General features: G+C 41.0%; 1 protein-coding gene across 7 annotated transcripts in view; it reads left to right on the top strand.

Moving 5' to 3' along the window:
• The window catches only part of GEMIN8 (gem nuclear organelle associated protein 8), a 53,258-nt gene extending 46,844 nt beyond the window's left edge, over nt 1-6,414 (top strand). For all 7 annotated transcript variants that reach the window (XM_089508061.1, XM_089508063.1, XM_089508062.1 and 4 more), the window contains one exon: nt 5,155-6,414. In XM_089508061.1, coding sequence (XP_089364187.1) covers nt 5,155-5,411 — 257 coding nt within the window. In that variant the 3' untranslated portion in view covers nt 5,412-6,414. The remainder of the gene's footprint in view (nt 1-5,154) is intronic.
• The last annotated feature ends 7,513 nt before the right edge of the window (nt 6,415-13,927 follow it).

Below are 13,927 nucleotides of genomic sequence, written 5' to 3'. Positions count from 1 at the left end.
AAGGAATATTCAGATGTGGTTTTGCCAGCTCCCTCCTGGCATAAAGAACCTGATATTCATTGACAGTCTCCCATCCAAGTACTAACCATGGTTAACTCTGCTTAATTTCCAAGATCAGATAGGATTTAGTGCCTTTAGGGTATTGAGGAAAGGAAAAATCAGAAGTGTTTTACCAGTTCCTTACTCTGAAATATAGCCTACAGCACCTGGTATTTCTTGGTGATCTCCCATACAAGTATTATCCAGGCCTGGCCCAGCTTATCTTCCAAGATTTGATGGGATCTGGCCTTAACCTGCCTGAAAAAAGCAAAAATAAATATAAAATCTTAAACTAGAAATAGGATTTATCTAGGACTATTTTTTCTTGCATAAATCTGCCCGGGCATTGTGAAAGTCCAGGCAAAACCCTCTCCGCGCTTTCAAGGAATGTGTGATGGTGGCTGTACAAAAACAGGCATAACCCAGTTGTGCCCAGCAGCTATTCTTCTTGTATTTGACACATGTACAAACAGGCTTTCTGTGTGCAAAGTACCTTCTCACAAGGGGAGGGTATCCTCATTGGACCAGAATATTTCCTTCCTCTATTTCAGTGGTTCCCAACCTTCCTAATGCCGCGACCCTTTAATACAGTTCTTCATGCTGTGGTGACCCAAACCCATGAAATTATTTCGTTGCTATTTCATAACTGTAATTAAATAGGTGTTTTCCAATGGTCTTAGGCGACCCCCATGAAAGGGTCATTCGACCCCCAAAGGGGTCCTGACCCACAGGTTGGGAACCACTGCTCTATTTGTTGGTTATAGAGCTAGCCCTTATACAATGGGCCCTCCACATTCACTGGGGTTAGGGGCACAGGACCCTCATAAAAATAGAAAAAATGCAAATAAAAAACACCACTTTTTTTACCTGAGAGACCACCTCTCTAGGAATCTCTAGGTCTTCCAGCACAACTCTGTGGTCAACATCTTGCAACTGTTGGCCATACAATCATGCTGGAGGGCCTGCAAATGCCTATAGAAGTGTTTTCTGTAGTAATCTCTAGGTCCTCCAGCACAACTCTAACAAATTCTCTCTGGAGGACCTAGGGATTGCTAGAGTTGACCTGTTAATCAAACCCACAAAAGTCAACACTACAAATGTGGAGGGCTGATTGAAGTTTCATAGCCCCAACACATATTTCTTAAAAGCAGTTTCCCGGGGAGGGGGGGTGTCTTATAACACCCCTGCCCCAGCAGAATTATCTCCAGATGCCCTCTCGTATAGCTCCTTCCATCTTTGGATGTGAGGCAGAAAGTAAATTAAATGGCTTCTTACTTGTGGACCTCTGGTTTTGCAATTTTATTCTTCATGGAACTTTGCTAGACCATGGCTTTGGTATGGGGGACTGAACTAGAGGCCTTTTAACACTACACAACTGTACCACTATGATTCCATTTTAAGTACCATGGCTGCATCCTGTGAAGTCCTGGGCTTTGTAATTTGGCTAAGAATTCTGACTGTTCCTCCTGAACTGCCACTATAGTGATGGGGGGAAATGAGGCAGTTGAAGTGATATGATAGTGCCATAATTGTAATGTAAAAAGACCCAAGATGAAGATCTTTTCAAATGCCCTGATTTCATACGATTGGATTATATGTAGTTTTAGCTGCAATTAACTGTCTTACCTGTCCATTTAGGTCATTTTTCTGTTATTCTGTTTATTTCTGTTAGCCGTTCTGAGAGCTTCCAAGCTGAACAGCAGGGTAGACATCTTCCAAATAAAGCAAAATAAATAAAATAAAGCTATTCTCCCGGAAGATAATAATCTTCCCCGTTTACTGTTGAGGATGGGAGTTGGTAATGAAGAACAAAGATGGGCTGTTTCCAGTGCGACTTTAGACGCACGCAGCTGTTCCTTAAGAAGGTCTGCACATGTGTCCATTTCCTGCAAAGATACATTTGGCAAAAGACCACAAGCCAGTAAAGCAGAGCAGCATGTAACTTTTAGAGACTCAAGGCAGGGGCTCTTAAAATGGGAGTATATTGTTCAAACATTCTGTCAGGGAAAAATCAAACATCAGTTTTGAATTAAGATGAGGTTTCTGATTTTATTTTCTCCCCCAGGATTTGTAGTGTGACAACTTTTTATAACTATAGTCATTGCTTTCTAAATGCCATCCTTGTTAAACTTAGCCTTCAGCTGGCTTTAGAGAATGAGGGTGGTTGTTGGTCCCAAATTATTCACTTCTTAAACTGGCAGATAAAATTGCCCATAACCTATTTCCATCGGTCTGAAAAGCTAAATATTTCACAGTGGAAAGCAGAAATTAAAATCATTCAAGCAGAAAGGATACTACGTGAATCAGTCTGAATACCAGTAATTCATGTTTAACACTCTATGACGTCTGTTGCTACCTTAGGTAGTGTTTAATGGGGAAAATAATGAATTGCACCCCTGTGAGTATGCAGTAGTGTGTAAATTTGGCAGGTGTCTGTAAACAGAATAGCAACAGCTGTGTTTCACAAGACAAGCATAGCTTGGGCATGTATGGCAGGCTGAGACTTGTCCTTTCTCTTCCTCTCGAAAATGTCAGCAGTTTTCATTGGCAGAAGTTCGGCTAAAGTTACATTGTCCTGTTTTATCATTTCATCTCCACAGCTGCAAAACAGTTTAGGCCTGTTCATTCCATTTTATTGGAAGAGGCAAAGTTTAATTTAACTATTGGGTGTGTGCACGACATGTATGTTCTTTGGTACAAAATCTGTTCATACTTTTTTTAAAAAGAAAAAAATGTTTGCCATTTTGTCTTTTCTGTTATTTTTATTTCATTCTTCACTTCCTGCTCACTTTTCATGAGATGTACTTGTTATTCTTATTGAGATTCTACTTCACATGCAAAGAACTTGTTGTTGTGTGCCTTCAAGTCATTTCCGACTTACACCAACCCTAAGGCCTTCACCGATCATGGGTTTTCTTGGCAAGTTTCTTCAAAAGGGGGTTGCCATTGCCATCCTCTGAGGCTGAGATTGTGACTTGTAGAAGGACCTATTAAGACTATTTATATTCCACCCATCTATATCACTTGGAACGATTAAGGTGATTTATATTAGGGATACTCAGAGTAGTGGCTGGTGGACTTGTGCCAGTTCCTGAGCCATCCACACTGGTCCCTGACAAGTTTCTAGGAGAGAAAGAAATAATTGTGGACCATGGGCTCAAATATGGTACTGGTCCCTGGCACATGGGATGCTGCGTGGGGGGTGGGGGTGGATATGACCCAGATCGTATAGCATAGGTGAACATCACTTTAAAGGGCAAATTAAACATTGTGATTGCACAGGTGAAGATCACTTTAAAGAGCAAATTAAACATTAAACAAAGGACTAAATATAGATTTAATCATATGGAACTGGGTTGAAAGAAGCATATTTCTCCATTGCCCTCCCCAAGACAGCTCCCTGAAAATGTTAAATAAAAGATTTAACTATGATAAATCATGTGGAGGGAACTTCCCTGCGCCATCACCCAAGGCCTATTCATACTACACAATTATAACACTATTGTTCCATTTAACTCTCATGGTTCCAGCCTGTGGAATCCTGAAGTTTGTAGTTTGGTGAGACACAAGGTAATCTGACAACTCTAAATGTCCCTCCCTGAACTGCATGTCCCAGGATTCCATGGCACAGAAACATGGCAGCTAAAGTGCAGTTGTAGCATTATAATTCAGTATAGGTTGAGTCTCCCTTATCCAGAATCCCAAAATCCAAAATATTTCAAAAGCCAAATCTTTTTTATGGGTGGCTGAGATAGTGACACTTTTCCTTTCTGATGGTTCAGTGTACTCAAACTGTTTCAAGCAAAAAAATATTACAAATATTATGTATGAAATTACATAATGCATATGAATATATGAAGCATAAATAAACATTGTGTTTAGACTTGGGGTCCCTTCTCGAAGATATCTCATATGTATGTATATGCAATACAGGTATTCCAAAATGCAAAAAAAAACAAAAACAAAACCCAAACCCAAACCCCAAATCTAAAACACTTCTCGTCATTTTGGATAAGGGAGACTCAATCTGTAGTGTAAATGGGCACCTGCTTTGGGAGTATCTTCCACATCTTTGCAGACTACCACCTGCTCCATTCAGCAGGGAGCCAGCTTCCACTGTTGTGCATATGCCTAAATCTGTTGTCATTGTTCCAAGCTTAGAAAGGTGCAGCAGATAAAACCAACTAAGAAACCTGGGGAAGGAGTGAAGGGTCATCTCCCAAAGAGTTTACCACCCAGCAAGACAAATATGTGTTAGAATAGCCAGGTGAAAAATAGGATGGGGATGAGTAGTCCTCCTGAGTTAAAGAATATGACCTTGTCCTGGCCATGGGAAATGCTCTGTTTTTTCCCCTAAAAGCTGTGCCTCAACCACAATGAGGACATTAACAAGAGTCTCTCTGGAAGATTTAGATAGCAGGCAGGCTGAGTTCCTTAGATGTTTTGGAACCAAGCCTGCTAAGTCTAACAGATTGTTGTTGTGTTGTGCCTTCACGTCATTTCCGACCTATGGCAACCCTCAGGCGATATGATGGGGTTTTCTTGGCAAGATTTGTTCAGAGGAGGTTTTGCCATTGCTTTCCTCTGATGCTGAGAGCAAGTGATTTGCCCGAAGTCACCCAGTTGGTTTCATGCTGAGCTGGGAATCAAACCCTAGTCTCCAGAGTCATAGCCCAATACTCAAACTTGTTCTCTTTACAGATAATCAACAATTTAATCAGTAATGGGTTTAATCATATTTTTAATAAAGTTGATATTTAATTCCTTTTCAACTTCTCTAATGTTTTAGTTGGATCTTTTTAAAATCATTGTTAGCCACCTTGGATCCCATTTTGGGAAAAAGACAAGATAGAAGTGCAAAAAAAAATCTAAATAGAACAATAAACTTCATTTTGCCCAGAAAAAAAATAAGCTATTATGCTTCAGTGCAGCTGTTAAGCTTCAGACCTGTGGTAACACAGATCTAACAGCCTAGTAGTGCTCAAGTAGTTTTTGCAGTGGGTTTTAAAGTTGTATGTGCATCTTGATATCCAGGACATGGTTTTGAGATAAACTTTTAACACAGCTGGCGTAGGTGATGAGATCAGTTCATGACCTATGTTTTGTTTTATTTAGGAAAACAGCAGCAGCTGGAGGCGGAACACCAGGACATGTATGTTGAAGCTGACCACGATCTTCACCTGTCAACAGGTCGATCTGCCCAGCCCCCTGCGGAGAAGCCTGGAGAGAGAAGAATAGCTGAAATGAGAAAACTCTATGGTGTGGGAGCCAGTAAAATCCAGGCTATGGAGACGACCATGCAACTCAGTTTTGATAGGAAGTGTGATAAAAAGCAGCCCAAGTACTGGCCCATTATTCCTCTGAAACTCTGAACTATGTCTTTCTCTGTCCCTGTTAGGAGACTCAGAGCTGCATATCTTAATGCTCCACCAAGCAGAAGGATTTAGGTGAATGAATCAAGAGTCAGCAAAAAGGCCTTTCATTTATTTTCCTTTCCCCTTTCCAACTCTCCTCTGAATGGCTTTGCTAGTTTCCAGAATCCATTCCAGCTCAACAGGAAGAGCAGAGTTGATCATTTGTACTGCAAGGGATGAGGAAAATTCTCTTTTTAAAGTATATTTCAGCTAATTTAATTTTGGCCTGTCTTGGCTTTGCAGGAAGTGAGGCAGCATTTGTTTTCACTTTGTTATGTGAAAAAGGTTAAAGACTATCCAAACCTTGTCCAGGTCAAAAATTAAATTTTAGTTTTTATGCATTATGCTAGCTTTGTCATAGGTTTTAAATGTGTGTACGTTTTTTGCCACATTTCAATGATATTCTTGAGGCAGCTGAAGTAGTTGGCCAGAGTACTATGTATTCAGTTACTGTCATATAGGCCCGGTACATATAGACAATAGTAGGGCTCGGGACTGTGCACCAGCCGCAGGGTCCCAAGCCCTACTACATGCGGGCAGTGGCATAATGGTGGCGTCCCATCCACACAGGTGCCGCCATCTTTATGTAATGAACACATAGCGTCCACACGGTGCGGTGCATCTGTTACATGGCGCACTCGTGACGTAACCAGGGCGACAGGAAAAGAACCCGGAAAAACCAAGTTCTTTTAATTCCAGAGGGATGTCCCACGATCTAGCGGCTGCAGCATCCCTCTGGAGTTAAAATGGGTGCCTGCAGGCCGCCGTTTTCGGGTGGTCTGTACTGTGCCTATGTTAGTTGAATACTTTCTCAGACATTCCAGTAGTATAGGAAATCTCTCTCCTCCAGACTGAAATCTAGCCTGTAGGGTTCCAGCATAAAGCAAACATGTATAAATACTTTCCTTTCTTTCATTTATTTGAGTTTTTCTGTCTCTACAGTATGAACATGTAATAAACATTTATGGAATCAATATGAGTGTTTACACTGACTATGAAATTGCATATAGCTGATCAAAAAGCCAAACCCTGTACAGGCCAAAGTAGATATGATTACTTGGAACATTACTGTAGGTATTACTTGGTTCTCCAAATAGATAACTTTCTTTTCTGTGCAAATAATAGGCATGGGGGGGGGGGGCACAATTCCAATTAGGAATGAGGTGGAGTGAAAGGGTTAAGTTGTCTCCCATACACAGAGTGGTCCTTCCCCCTCACATATATGCATACACACATGCACACTGACTGTTGTTTGAACCAAAAACAGCTATGAAGAACCACTGAACTGCATAACATACTCAACCTGGCTTAAACACACACTTGTATATACATGCGTTCATACATGTATACATGCTTACTTACATACAAATAGCTCGAAACTGACTGGTGCTACTGCTCAAGAGAGGGACAATCCCCCTGAACCTGAGGCCACCCTGTATCTAGTTTAGATATATTTGCTGTCTGTGCTTCTTGTCTCATATATTATTATTATTATTATTATTATTATTATTATTATTATTATGCTTTTTATATAGCACTGTAGATTTGCACAAGGCAAACATGAACACATGTGCTACAAGTCTGAAATGCATGAAGCACTTTCTGTAGCAAATTCTTTTCCCCAAAACACAGTATTTTAAATAAGGACTTTCACAGGTAGGTCTTCCAGGCAGCAGTTGCTGGTATGTGATTAAGTTTAATAGATATATTAATGCCTGCTGTTCTCCTTAGATCACATTGATTAGCATGTTGAAATATGCTTCAAGCTTTTGTAGGCATCTACTTCTTTATGAATATTTTCCTACTATGCTAGCTGGGTTCAAATCAACTTTATTAGAATAGAATCAGAGTTGGAAGAGACCTCAAGGGCCATCAAGTTTAACTCCTGCCCACACACACACACACACCATATAGGAACATACAATCAAAGTACTCCTGTCATATGGCTATCCAGCCTCTGTTTAAAGACCTCAAAAGAAGGAGACTCCACCACTCCAAGAGAGTGTGTTCTGCTGTCAACCAGCTCTTACTTTTAGGAACTTCCTCTTAATGTTGAGGTGGAAGGTCTTTTCCTGTAGTTTGAACCCATTGGTGGAGATCCTATTCTTTGGAGCTGCAGAAAACAAATTTGCTCCATCTGCAGCATGACATCCCTTTAAATATTTAAACATGGCTATCATATCACCTTCTCTTCTCCAGGCTGAATATACCCAGGTCTCTCTAAGTCCTCATAAGGCGTGGTTTCCAGAACTTTTGCCATTTTGGTCACCCTCCTTTGGACATGCTCCAGCTTGTCAACATCCTTTTTGAATTGTAGTGACCAAATGTGGACACAGTATTCCAGGTGAAGCCTAACCAAAACAGTATAGAGTGGTACTATTCCAATGTATTAGTATTGGAATGTCCCTTGAGTCCCTTTATTGAATAAAGGGACTTAGCATCTTATCACATGTACACAAATGACAGGGTTTGGGTTTTAGGGCACATAATATTGCCCCCAATATCTACTACGAAAGGCATATCCCTCAGTGTACCTAATGGTAAGGCTAGCCCTATACTGGTTTATACCATTATTTCCTGAGAAACATAATTGTTAAATCTTCCCCAGTACAATATTTCATTGATGGTGCATAATATTAAGCAAAACAACTCCATTTTCTTGCATAACTACCCAACTTCCGTTAATTGGAACTATCAGCATGGGTACAGAAGGATTGATTTAATCAGAAATGCTAACATCCCACACATGTGATTTTGCAGTAATGAAAAACAGCTTTGCAAGCCAGGATGATATCACTAATGCAACACAGCTTTGACTTGTAAAATTAGCTGACATCACACCATCCTGCTTTAAATGTGACATTTATATCAAGTGGGCTTGAAGATGCATTCTCCTGGGAAACAATTAGTGTCAAATAAGGTTGCTGGGACTTAAATTTTCTATTTCTTTTTAATGGGCTATTTGAAGATTGTAGAACTCAAGGAAATGGCAGGACAGAAGCAGAAGTTTTTGTTGGTATTAGGGCATCTTGTTGGTGGAAATGCTGATTTTAATGGCAAAAAGATAAAGTGTGAAATGCAATTATTTTACAAAATCTGTTTTTTCTCTGATGAAATGCTTGGTGAAAGGTTGAAAACTTGCTGCTTGAAGTCCACAAATGTCAGATTTTCAATTACTGTGGGAAACAATATTTTCTACTAGCATCAATACCATAAGCCATCCAGCCTCTGTTTGAAGACCTCCAAAGAAGGAGACTCCAATACACTCCTAATGCTGAGGTGGAATCTTTTCCTGGAGTTTGCATCCATTGCTCTGGATCCTGTTCTCTGGAGCAGCAGAAAACAAGCTTACTCCCTCAATATGACATCCCTTCAAATATTTAAACAGGGCTATCATATCACTTCCTAATTTAGTGTCATCTGCAAATTTGATGAGTATGCCCCCAATTCTGTCATCGAAGTCACTGATAAAGATGTTGAATAGCACTGGCCCCAGGACAGAGCTGTGTGGGACCCTACTGGTCACTTCTCTCCAGGATGAAAAGAAACCATTGTTGAGCACCCTTTGGCTTTGGCCAGTCAACCAATTATTTTATTTTATTTACGTTATTTATACCCTGCCCTTCAGCCCCAATGGCTCTCAGAGCAGCTTACAATTACTGTTTTTAATAAGACGGTTCCCTGCCCTCGAGCTTACAATCTAAAAGACATGACACAAAAGGAGAAGGGAATGGTGGTGGGGAAGGGGATGAGGTCCAGTGGTTCTTCCCTCCCTCTGAGGCCTGGACCAAGGCAGATGGATTGGAGGGAGGGCTCTTCTTCAGACTAGCCCTGGTGGAGCTGGGCCTGACTGGGTCATTCCCTCACAAGCCGAAGGATGACAGTTATGGAGGGAGGAGCTTCTATCTTCAGGCTAGCCCCTGATGGTGCTGGGCCAGCCTATTCCCTCCCTCCCAGGCCGAAGGATGACAGTTATGGAGGGAGGAGCTTCTATCTTCAGGCTAGCCCCTGATGGTGCTGGGCCAGCCTATTCCCTCCCTCCCAGGCCGAAGGATGACAATTATGGAGGGAGGAGTCTCTATCTTCAGGCTAGCCCCTGATGGAGCTGGGTCAGCCTATTCCCTCCCTCCCAGGCCGAAGGAAGACAATTATGGAGGGAGGAGTCTCTATCTTCAGGCTAGCCCCTGATGGAGCTGGGCCAGCCTATTCCCTCCCTCCCAGGCCGAAGGAAGACAATTATGGAGGGAGGAGTCTCTATCTTCAGGCTAGCCCCTGATGGAGCTGGGCCAGCCTATTCCCTCCCTCCCAGGCCGAAGGAAGACAATTATGGAGGGAGGAGTCTCTATCTTCAGGCTAGCCCCTGATGTAGCTGGGCCAGCCTATTCCCTCCCTCTCAGGTTGAAGGATGACAGTTATGGAGGGAGGAGCCATAACCCATGTAACAGTTGCCTTGTCTAGCCCACATTTTACAAGCGCGTTTGCAAGAATGTCATGGGAAACTTTGTCAAAGGCCTTACTGAAATCAAGATATACTATATCCACAGCATTCCTTTCATCTACCAAGCTAGTAATTTTATCAAAGAAAGAGATCAGATTTGTCTGGCATGACTTCTTTCTCTGAAACCCATGTTGACTTTTTGTGATTATGGCATTGCCTTCTAGATGTTCACAGACTCTCTGTTTAATTATCTGCTCTAGAATCTTTCCTTGTATTGATGTCAGACTAACTGGACGATAATTGTTGGGTTCCTCTTTTTTCCCCTTTTTGAAGATGGGGACAACGTTTGCCCTCCTCCAGTCTGCTGGGACTTCTCCTGTTCTCCAGGAGTTTTCAAAGATTATTGCCAATGGCTCTGATATTACACTTGCCAGTTCTTTTAATACCCTTGGATGTAGTTCATCTGGTCCTCACTCATTTTTTTGACTGCACAAATCTACCTGAATCATGGACCAATGCTTAGCAAAATGAAGTCTTCAGACAGTCCAATTCAAAAATCCAACCTTCTGGTGTCATTGTTTTGAATTCTAGTCTGGAAGAAATAACATCAACAGAAAAATTATTACCACAGAACTGATTAATAAAGATGAATTTTGGATGCCCTCAGAAGTATTTGAGGTGTGACAAAAGGTATCTGTTCATCCTTTTCCCTGAAACACAGGGGTGGCCTCCCAAATGATGCTGTAATGTTGTTCCCATTGTTCCTCACCACTGACTGGTTAGGGTTTATTGGGAGTTGAGGTCCAGCAACATGTGGTCCTTTCTTGTAATGAATGTAAGCCTCTACAAAAACTGAAGCATAATAGTAAGTTACATAGAGCTAACTCAGGGAAATAGACATGATTAGGTTTTGGCTGTAGAGTTTAAAGAAGAACGTGATTTCATTTTGCATTTGTACTGCATCCCAGAACATGAAATGATTTGGCTATTTTCACCCCAAGGCACAACATTTTAACCACAAATTCCAAGGTATTTAACATAGAGACAGGTCTGCCCAGTCTTCAAAAGAAATGAAAGCAACAGAAATGTTAATGCATTTCAGTGGAGACAGCATTTTAGCATTGGGCAGTACAGGAAGGAAACTTTTACTTCATGGAAGGAACACTGTGGACTAAGCAAAAACAGGCAAGCAGGCCATATTACTCGTGCGTAGAAAACTAACCAAAATAAACGCGAGCTTGCAGCTGGTGTGTGTGTGTTTTTTTAATCCCTTTTAAAAAACCAGTTCAACTCTGGGTATTGAAACAGAGTATTAGCAAGCTGTGCTGGCAGTATCCAACAGTGAGAGGTTCATTTAGGTTTCAGATCTAGTTGTCTTTCACATTGGACAATTGTAGAACTTTGAGGGCCACTTTAGGTGCCATGGCTCCATCCTACAGATTCATAGGTTTTGTAGTTAAGTGAGATATTTAGAATTCTCAGCAAGAGAGATCAGGTGCTTCCTTCAAGTACCAACCCCAGAATTCCACAGGAGGTAGCAATGACAGTCAAACTGGTATCAAAGTGCTATAATTGTATAGTGTGAAGGAGACCCTATTTAATTTCAGTAGTCTTGTTTTTAGATCTCTGCTCTCTATTTCTAGTTCTTGGAATATATGTTGGCACAAGTTATTAGAGAGTAGGTGAGTGGGAGGATGTGAGTCTACAGAGAGGGAAAGAGACCTGGTGTCTACACTATTTACATCAGTTTGAAACCACTTTAATTGCCATGGCTCCAATCTATGGAATGTTGAGATTTGTAGTTTGGTAAAATACTTCAAATGAAGTGAAACTTTGGATAACCTTACTCCCAAAAAGTATCTCTGAAATTCCTGCCACATGAACCTTTTGCAAATTTATGTCATCCATTGCAAGTAGGTTTTTGTATTAATTTAATTTGTGTCATCCATCACTATATAACATTCTGCTATATAAAAATACCACTTTATTGATTATGGCCAGTCACACCCTGAATCAATACCTGACTCTTTGGGGAAAACACACATGACTGGAAACCTGCCTACCAAGTGTATGTCATTAGCAGACCATAGAAAGTAATTCATTTTGGTAATGCGTTATAGAGTTTAAAAAGCCATTAACTGTCATTATTCATTATGTTGCTTATTGCTTTTTCATTCTCTTTCTCTGTATACGTGTGTGTTTGTGTGTATTATATATATCCAGTCCCCTTTCCACAAATATTTATGGAAGTATTACTAAAACTAATTACCAAAACTATTAAACACACACACACTTTAAAAACACCTCTTTAGGATTGGAAAGGTGTAAACTTGAAAAATTTCTGTCAAAATGCTTTTACAAGACCTTTAGAAGTACTTTCAGCAGTAACTATAAACCATTCTCATTCTGCCAACAAAGTAGGTTTGTTCCTATTTATGGGGCTCTACATACAGCCCCTAAGGGGCAGCAGGATGCCGCCCTTTCCTAGCCAGATCGGGGCCGCGACAACCTCACACAGTGGCCCCTATCTGGCGTTTCGAAGGCACAGAAAGGAGCTGCAAAAAGCAGCTCCTTTTTGCACCCTCAAAAGGGTGCCATAGCCATGTTGCTGTGGCTATACAGCCCTCCTTCAGTGCTGTGTTGCATGGACACAGTGCTGGAGGAGCCCCATGACATCGTGCAGAGCAGTGCGCAGTGTCAGGGCGCCCTGTGGGGTGGAATTGGGCATGCGTCATGAGGAAGCTACCCCCCAACTGCACCCCTATGCCAGCCTTAATGGCCGGTGTGTTCAGGGCCTATGTCACTTTTATATCTTCATTGCACTCTCCTCGCCAAGAAGAAAGGGGATAGCTTGTTACAGATGTCTACATTTACCTGCAGTTTCTTACTTTCATAAGCTCTGTCTAGCCCTTAACCAGTCACTCTTCTTACCACTACCCCTGGGATGCTCTAAAGTCACAATGAAAGATCACAGAAAATAGTAGAGGGCTTCTTATCTCCCACTCCAGAAATAAGTGCTTACATCTAAATGAAGAAGAAGAAACTTGTACCCATAATCCTCAGAAAAAATCTGGTTTTATTTTGTCGTGACACAGGAAATAGAAATACCATTTCTATAATTTTTCTGATTGTGGTATAATAACCAGACTTTTCATGCTAATTGACTTTGTTGCATGATTGGTAAACGACAAAGATGACAGTGGGGCACAATGACTGCTACTGCTAAAGACCTGTTTACTTAAATGACCATAGTGAACATCTCAGCATCAGCGGGAGAATCCCTGGATGAAAGAGCAATATAGCACTTGTCACAGCAGTGTTTTGACTGCTGCATTATTCTAGCTTTACAACTCATTTTCTATATAGCTACATTCCATAAATCTGATCACTGATTCAGCCATTAACCTTGCCCATGTTGGTGGACAAACCAACTTTCTAAAATATGGTAGCAAAATATGGTATATATCTCCCACCCACCCCCGATCTTGTTGTAAATTGCCTTAGGTCCTAGTTCTAGAAGAAAAGTGTGATGTGAATCAAATGAAGAAAACGATACAGTACATTTGTACCAGTTGCAAAAACCTTCGAAGGATGTGCAGGTGGTACACAAGCACTATCAAGAGACATTGTCCATGGCCACTTTTTCTTGACTGTTTTGCCATACTGAAAACTTGTAAACCTAGTTGTCCCCAATAGAAAAAGGTATACGGTAGGGAACACAATGATAGTGCTCTCAGAATGTCCTTACTTGAACCATGTCTGTGTGCCATGCACACTGTGCAATCCTACGTAAGTCTACTCAGTAGTAAAATCCATTGAATCCAATTAGGCTTACTTCCAGGCAGGTAGATATAGGATTGAAGCCATACAAATTAATTCTTGAAGGCAGAGAAGACAATTTTAAAATGTTAGTCTAAACTGACCATTATGCTTTTTTTATAGGTTACAGTTATGAATATTATTCTAAGTGTATAGTCTTTATACTGTATATTCTGAATCACAAAGACAATGGTTTAGTTCCCATTTGTAGTGCATG

Source organism: Sceloporus occidentalis, unplaced genomic scaffold, assembly GCF_023333645.1.
Source record: "Sceloporus occidentalis isolate IW3139 unplaced genomic scaffold, rSceOcc1.0.p SCAF_2, whole genome shotgun sequence".
Taxonomy (NCBI): domain Eukaryota; kingdom Metazoa; phylum Chordata; class Lepidosauria; order Squamata; family Phrynosomatidae; genus Sceloporus; species Sceloporus occidentalis.
The sequence above is the reverse complement of the archived record's forward strand: the minus strand, read 5'-3'. Positions and strand labels throughout refer to the sequence as shown.